This window comes from Gracilinanus agilis, chromosome 1 (genome assembly GCF_016433145.1).
Source record: "Gracilinanus agilis isolate LMUSP501 chromosome 1, AgileGrace, whole genome shotgun sequence".
Lineage (NCBI taxonomy): Eukaryota > Metazoa > Chordata > Mammalia > Didelphimorphia > Didelphidae > Gracilinanus > Gracilinanus agilis.
Genome location: NC_058130.1, coordinates 779,686,089 through 779,694,327, shown reverse-complemented (window position 1 = coordinate 779,694,327; position 8,239 = coordinate 779,686,089). Strand labels below are relative to the sequence as shown.

The 8,239-nt window shown below is 40.5% G+C and overlaps 1 protein-coding gene across 1 annotated transcript in view; it reads left to right on the top strand.

Moving 5' to 3' along the window:
• Window positions 1-8,239, top strand: part of LOC123232447 (solute carrier family 5 member 4-like) — a 55,654-nt gene that overhangs the window by 6,997 nt on the left and 40,418 nt on the right. Inside the window, exons 2-3 of the mRNA XM_044658895.1 lie at window positions 4,748-4,819; window positions 6,228-6,332. Coding sequence (XP_044514830.1) covers window positions 4,748-4,819; window positions 6,228-6,332 — 177 coding nt within the window. The remainder of the gene's footprint in view (window positions 1-4,747; window positions 4,820-6,227; window positions 6,333-8,239) is intronic.

Sequence of the window (8,239 nt, the reverse complement as noted above, 5' to 3'; positions counted from 1 at the left end):
GGGTGCGGGGGGGGTGGTTGAAGGGAAAAGGTGGAGCATGAATCATGTAACCATGTTAAAAATGAATATTAATAAATGTTAAAAAAATATTATAGCTCAAGTCAAAATGACTTTTAGTAGCATTTATTTACAAAGAGGTGGAAAGAAAATGTAGAGAAATGTAAGAAGCATGTAGAGAAAAAATGTCTAGCCTGGCACACTAAATGTTGCTCTGGTGTCCAGCTCAGTCCCAGCAGGGTTTGTTAACCCTTAGCCAGAGAACCCAGTGGCATCTTATGCAAGGGTCCACCTACGCAGCCTCTTCCAGGAAAGGAAGGCTTCTCCAGAACTAATCTCTCCAGAAGCCTGGAAAGGAAGACCAGATATTCACTCACCCAAGATAAGGTTCAAAGGAGAAGATCCAGGAGCAATCCTCCAAGAGACAGTCCAAGAAGCAAAGTCAAAGTCCAAGCCAAAGATCAAGTCCAAAGCTACCTCCAAAAGCCAAGACACCAGGAGAAGCTCCAAGCCTAAGATCCTAGCTGAAGGTTTTCTTGACAGGAAGTTCAGGACTTTATGGTCCTTTTTTCCATGTCACTTCCTGTCCTTTCCTCTCTTCACAGGAACCAATCACAGCTTCCAAATTGCCTAGCCCTGCCCAGGGGGTCAGTGTCTGTAGGACCCACCTCTCATCCTCTGAGGGTGTTGAAAAATAAAAATGGGCACCCTGGGGAAGAGGGTAACAGACTAACAGAAACTCAGGAGAATGGGGAAATAGGTTGGGAATGAATGAGACACACCAGAATAGATACACAGCTGCACAGGGACAGAAAACACAGTGTAGCTTAGCTGGGGTAAACAAACAGTAACTGAAAATCACTACAGTCAGGGGAACAGTTATAACTCAGTGGGTTCTTGATATCTGGGAGGGAGAATACCAGGAAGTTGTTATAAAAGTTTTGTTTAATGTTTTGATAAGGATAGGGTAGGAGGGAGAGGATTTTCCAAAGTCTCAAGACTGTTACCAAATGCTAAAAGAATGATGGCTTGAGCTTGGCTATCCTGCTCTAACTAAAAGACAGCCAGCACTGACTGAATTGGAGAGAGAGGGGGAATTTGGGGAATCTCACACAACACATCTATGATGACCTCTAGATGTATTTAGGACACAGGAATACTTCTGCCATAGCAAATTAATCCAAAGAGGGCTAGGGAGTAAAAGGGTTTCCTGCTTGCTGTCCACCAACAACAGGAAAGCACCCACTCTACCTAGGTCTTGTTTGAATCTCAAAAATCCTCTTATAGAGATCCCAAAATCAGTCCACAGGCTTAGAGGCTTAGTTGACCAGATGCCACCTCTACACAGTCCCAGGCAAATCCCTGCCAACTGCTGCCAAGTCTCTGGGGACAAACCTCTCCAAACATTGAGTTAGAATGTTCTCAATCTCAGGCAGGCTCTAGCTTGGTCTGTCTACTTACTAACATAAATCTATCTCTAACTTGTAAATTACCTATAACAATGTAAACTCTTATCAAAGGATTCACAAGTTTCTGACTGAGTTAAAAGGGTGGAGCTCTCTAAGTAAGTGACTTGTGAATTCTCTTACTTGATGGCTAACCTTGAAATATTAAGTAGGAGTTTCTTGATTGATTAACTCAAAATAGACAAAGAGAATAAGAATTCCCTTTCATACTTACATCTTATTTTTCCCTTTTGATCCTGCTTTTTCCTTTCATTCTTTTCTTCCTCACCAGTATTTTGCTTTATATCACCCACCCAGTTCCCCCCTCCCTCCAATTACCTCATCTTCCCTTGTCTTATTCCCCTTCTACTTCTCTGTAGTGTGATATATAGTTGTATACCCCAATGAGTATGGTTGTTATCCATCTCTGAGTCAGTTACAATGAGAGTAAAGTTTAAGCATTGCCCATTACCACCCTCATCCTCCCCTCCAATGTAATAATTTTTCATGTTTCCTTATGTTATATAATTTACCCCATTCCATCTCTCCCTTCTCTTTTCTCTCATCACAATCTTCTTTTTCACCCCTTGATTTTTTTTAAGATCAGGTCAATTTAATCAACTTACTTCCCCACCCTCTAAGTATATTCCTTCTATTGGCTCTACTATAAATAATAATAATATTTAAGAATCACAAGTATCCTCTTTCCATGCAGGAATACATACAGTTTGACCTTATTGGGTTCCTTAAATTTTCTGTTTCTTATTTACCTTTTGGGGCTTCTCTTGGGTCTCATGTTTGGATTGCTTCTTTTTTGTTTAGATCTGTTTTTTTTTCATCTGGAATGCTTAGAAATCTTCTATCTTACTAAATGACCATTTCCCCCCTGAAAGAATATACTCAGTTTTCCTGGATAGGTGACTCTAGGTTATAAACCTAGATCTTTTGCCTTCCTGAATGTCATATTGCATGACTTTTTTTTTTAAACCCTTGTACTTTGGTGTATTGTCTCATAGGTGGAAGAGTGGTAAGGGTTGGCAATGGGAGTCAAGTGACTTGCCCAGGGTCACACAGCTGGGAAGTGGCTGAGGCTGGGTTTGAACCTAGGACCTCCTGTCTCTAGGCCTGACTCTCACTCCACTGAGCTACCCAGCTGCCCCCCTATATTGCATGACTTTTGATCCTTTAATGTAGAAGCTGCTAAGTCCTGTGTGATCCTGCTTGTAGGTATTTGAATTGCTTCTTTCTGGATGCTTGCAGTGGTTTCTCCTTGGCTTGCGTGCCTTTGAATTTATCTATTATATTCCTGGATGTTGTCATTTGAGAATTTCTTTCTGGAGGTGATCTGCAGATTCTTTCAATTTCAATTTTGTTTTTTGTTGTTGTTGTTCAAGAATATCTGGGCAGTTTTATTTGATTTCTTGTATTATGATGTCCAAATTTTTTTATCACAATTTTCAGGTAGTGCAATAATTCTTAAATTGTCTCTCTTGGATCTATTTTCCAGGTCAGTTATTTTTTTTCAGTGAGATATTTCAGGTTTCTTCTGTTTTTTTTTCATTCTTTTTGTTTCATTAATTTTGTTTTGTTTTGTTTCTTGATGTCTCATGAAATTATTACATTCTAGTTGAACAATTCTAATTTTTAAGGAATTATTTTCCTCCATCAGCTTTTGAACCTCCTTTTTCATTTGGCCCATTTCTTCTTGTATTGCTTTTATTTCTCTTCCCCATTTTTCCTCTGCCTCTCTTAATTTTTTTTTAATTTTTTTAAGTCCTTAACTTCTGTGTATTGGTTCCTTGGTAGAAGAGTGGTAAGGGTGGGAAATGGGGGTCAAGTGACTTGCCCAGGGTCACACAGCTGGGAAATGTCTGAGGCCGGATTTGAACCTCCCGTCTCTAGGCCTGACTCTCAATCCACTGAGCTACCCAGCTGCCCCCCTCTTAATTTTTTTTGAAATCCTCTTTGAACTCTTCCAGAATGTGTATCCAGAACTTTGTGTGTGTTAGCTTTGCTTTCACTGTCCCCTTCTGAGTCTGTGCCTTGTTCTTTGTAAAAATTCTCTACAGTTAGATACTTCTTTGTTGTTCACTCATTTTTCCAACCTTTTTATAGATAGGTTCTGTTCTCTGGGAGGTTAGGGAATCCTCTTAAGCTTCAGTATTTCCTTGATGGTAACCTTAGCTTTATTTCTGGGTTCCTGCTGGTTTCAGTTCTGCCAAGATGGTTTGATGATAATTTTATTGCATTATGATCTGAAAAAGTTACATTTATTATTTCTGCTTTTCTACTTTTGTTTGTGATGTTTTTATGCCCTAGTACAGTGATGGGCAAACTATGGCCCATGGGCCAGATGCGGCCCCCTGAAATGTTCTATCTGGCCCGCAGACATTATTCCTAATCTGATGAATACAATCAATGAAACTTCGAAAGAGTTGCCTTAGAAATAGAGTAACAGAGATGAGCATTTCCTTTCCTTTGGCCCCCTCTTTAAAAAATTTGCCCATCACTGTCCTAGTACATGGTCAATCTTTCTAATCTTTCCTGATTCAATTAACCCTTGAGACTGCTAATGGCTGAAATTCTCACCTCAGACTTGGGTGTAAGTTTTTGGTCTCACTCTGGGCTTGATCATATCATGAACAGAGCAGTATGCCCTGCCCTTGAGTCTTTGATGAGAGGTTCAGGGGCCTAGGTTTTGTCCCACCAACTACCCAAAATGGGATATATGTCTTCTCCACAGGCCTGGGCTGGGACTCCTGGCCTCACTCTGGGCCCACACAGATCAGGCTGCTTCAGCACAGACTTCCCTGAGCTGGAATTCTGGACCCCACTGCAGGTTTGCTCAGAACCTCAAGGGGTATATATTGGTTTGGACCTCTATCTGCCCAGGTAGGGTCTCAGAGTCTAGATGTTGCCTTGGGCTCAGGTTCAGAATCTGATACAGATGTAGGGTGGAGGGGGAGATGTCTCTTGCTTGCTTGCTTGCTCCTCACTCCTTTCTGTAGCCTCCTGCTGGCTGTGCTCCCCTCTCACCCCAATGCCCCATATCTGCCTACTTTTCAGGTTTTTCTCTTCTTAAAAGTTGTTTTACTCTGTCTCCTTGTTGGTTCTTTCACTCCTGTATTCATTTTGTGGTGTTATTTTAACACCACAAGGAGTTGGAGGGGATTCTCACAGTGGTTTTGAGTTTACCTGCTTGTAATTTGCCATCTTGGCTCTGGAACGAGAATTCTGGGTGCCGGTTCTGTTGGGTTCCTTCAGCTCTGTTCCAGTTGGTATACTGTTTGCTCTTTTCTCATCAGGCTATGCTGAAGACAAGTCGAGGAACAGTGGGAGGCTTTTTCCTGGCTGGCCGGGACATGGCGTGGTGGCCAGTAAGTATATTCCCATCCATTCCCTTGTTATTCATTTCAACACCAGCTCTCTTTATCCTATCCCAAGATCCAGCCTTGAGAATCCAGAAGCTCGGGTGGAAACCAGCTCAAAGTTGAAATAAAAGACAGAAGAGAAAGTCTGTACTTCACTTTGGACCTCACAGAGAACTTGACTTACTTCTCTATTGTGCACTTATTTAGAATGGAAGCAAGGTATAGGGGAAAGGAGACTTGAGTTCTTCCCCAGTGACCAGTGATGTGTTTCAGAGAGGCTCAGTGAGGATTCCAATTGGCTCTGTCCCCCTATTCTGCCCTTTCTGTAGTGTTATTTCTTGGTTCAAGGTCTTTCCACCCCATCAGGAACCTATAAGAAAGATGAATGAGAAAGGAAGGGTTATATGTCAACTTGCCAAGAGCCAGTGGCAGATAGTACTGTAGACTGGCCAGAGTGCAAGGAGAAGTATCTAGTTATTATTGTTGTGGGGAGGAGCCAAGCCATCCAGCTGGACTAGCAGCCTCAAGAAAATATGGATCAGATTTCCACCTCTGTTACTTCCTAACTGCACAGGAGCCTTCCCCTCTGTGGGCCTTAAAACTGGAATAGAAAGGGTAGGACCTCATTTTAAGTAAATTCAATAGACATGAATTCAAGTGTACTTGTCTGGCAATTTTAAAAAATAAAGGTAGAAAAATATGTAAAATCAAAAATTTTAATTGCGTGCTAAATCCTCATCATGTTCCCAAGAATTGCACCTAGTCATGCTCTTTCTTTCTCTGAGAAGCATTAGTATCATTACATTGTTTTGCTCTAAAAATTAGCTTCTGCATCAGTCTTCAACTAGAGTTCTCACAACTAGCCATGTCCCCATGAGAAGTGTTTCTCTTTGTTTCATTAACGCTATTTTTTATTAATAATGGCCCCAGGTGGCAGCTAAATGATTTGAGAGTCAGACCTAGAGATGGGAGGTCCTGTGCTCCAATCTGGCCTCAGATACTTCCTAGCTCTGTTACCCTGGGCAAGTCACTTAACCCCCATTGCCTAGCCTTTACCACTCTTCTGCCTTAGAACCAATATATAGTATTGATTCCAAAAAGGAAGGAAAGGGTTTTTAAAAAAATAATGGCCCCAAAGAACAAAAGTAGGATGCTAGTATGTCTGATAAGCCTAAGAAAAGTCATAAGGTGCCTTGTTATGTTTACATAAGAAATATTTATTAAATAATGTTTGCTATTATGCATAATTTTAAATTTATGTGAAGAGACTTGGGATATATTGCCTGAGAAAAAGGAAATTGTACTATATTCCCAAAAGTCCCTTCAACTTCCCAAGTCCATTATCCTGCATTCCTATAAAAGGCTCCAGTGATTTTCCAGGCTAATTTCAACACATCCTTCCATTGTTTTTCAGATTGGTGCTTCTCTCTTTGCCAGTAACATCGGCAGCAACAGTTTTGTGGGACTGGCTGGGACGGGTGCTGCCTCAGGAATTGGTGTTACACTGATAGAGACAAATGTAGGTGATGATTCCTCTGTTTTTCTCTTAAGACCACCCTATATGTCCAGGGAGATATCTTTCTTAATCTAAGTGAAGCCTGTCTGCCAGTCAGTCAATAAACATTTATTAAGCTCTTAGTGTATGCCAGGCACTGTGCTGACCACTGAGGATACAAAGGAACTGTAAAATGAGAGAATCGGGCTTGATGGCCTCAAGGAGCCCTTCCAGCTTTGCAGAGTCCAAATTAGGCTTGGTGTAAGGAAAAACATCCTAATAATTAGAATTATTCAGAAAAGGGATGGTCTGCCTTGGGAGGTAGGGAGCTCCCACCACTGGAGGTCTCCAAGTAGAGGCTGAATGGAAATTTGCAATGGATGTTAAAGTGGGGATTTCTGGTGAGGTCTGCATTAGACCAGAGATCCCTGAAGTCTCTGCAAGATCTGACGTTCAGAATTCTGAATTGTATATTCATCTCCCCATCCCAAATCACTTGTACTCTGGTGCACTCCCATAGACTGCCCTCTGCAACCTGATTTCAAGAACTGGCCCCCTAACAAAAGAATCTGATAAGCTAACTCACACATGCTAACATCTGATCATGTAGAGACTGTTTCAGCTAGATGGCACCACAGTTTCCATTCATCTTATTTATTCAATGGACATTTGTGCTATGTACTGGACAATCAAAACAGCCCTTGCTCTCAAAGAGGATACATTCTACTGGGGGAAACAATATCTTCAACTGCAAGGAAATACAAAGTAATTTTAGGCTGTACTCACAGCTAGAGGTGGGAGGAACTAAATAGGAGATAACACTGAAGTCAGTTTTAAAGGAAGTTAGGAGTTATGCTGCAGAGGCAGAGAGGAGGAGGAAGAGCATTCCAGGCATGGGGAATGCCTTGTGCAAAGGCAGAGATGGGACATGGAAGATGTACTAGAGTTACAGCAAGTCTGCTAGTGTGGCTGTAGAGACAAAGAACCTGAGGCAGAGAGAGGAAAAGAGACTCACCTAGGGTCACCTAGCCAGTGTCAGTCAGGACATGATCCCAGGTCTCCTGATTCTACTTCCAGAGTTTATTTTTTATTTAAATTTGTTTGCTACATTAAAAAAACTCAGTTAACTCCCTTCCTCCCTGCCTTCCCTGTACTATATAAGGCATTATTTTATTTTTAAACGCATATATAAATCTATGTCTTATTTATATTTGTCAGTCCTTTTCTGGAGGTGAACACACAAGTCATTCTTCAAACAATATTTCTAATATTATATATAATATTCTCTTGGTTCTACTCTTTTCTCTCTTTACAATTGCATTTAGATCTTACCATGTTATTCCAAAATTGACCTCATCATCTCTTACAGCACAGTAGTATTCCATCAAAATCTGATGCTACACCTTTTTTAGCCTTTCCCCAATGAATGGGCATCCCTTCAATTTCCTGTTCTTTGACACCACAAAGAGAACTGCTGTAAATGTTTTAGAATGTAAAAGTTGTTTTTCTTTTTACAGTTTACCTTAAGAAATAAACCTAATAGTAGTATTGCTGAGTCAAAATTATATGCAGTTTTAGAACTCTTTGAGTGTAATTCCAGATTGCTCTCCAAAATGGTTGGATCAGTTCATGGTTCTATACACAGTGTATTAGTGTCCCCATTTCTCCACATCTCTTCCAAATATTTGTCATTTTGCCCTTTTACCATTTTAGCGATCTGAAAGGTGTGAGATGGTATCTCAGAGTTCTTTTGGTTTGCATTTCTCTAGTCAATAATGATAAAGAGCATTTTTAAAATTATTTATATATAACTTTTATTTCTTTATAGAAAAAGTCTATTCATATCTTTTTAAAATTTTTAATCATTTATTAATATTCATTTTTAACATGGTTACATGATTCAAGCTCCTACTTTCCCCTTCACCCCCCGC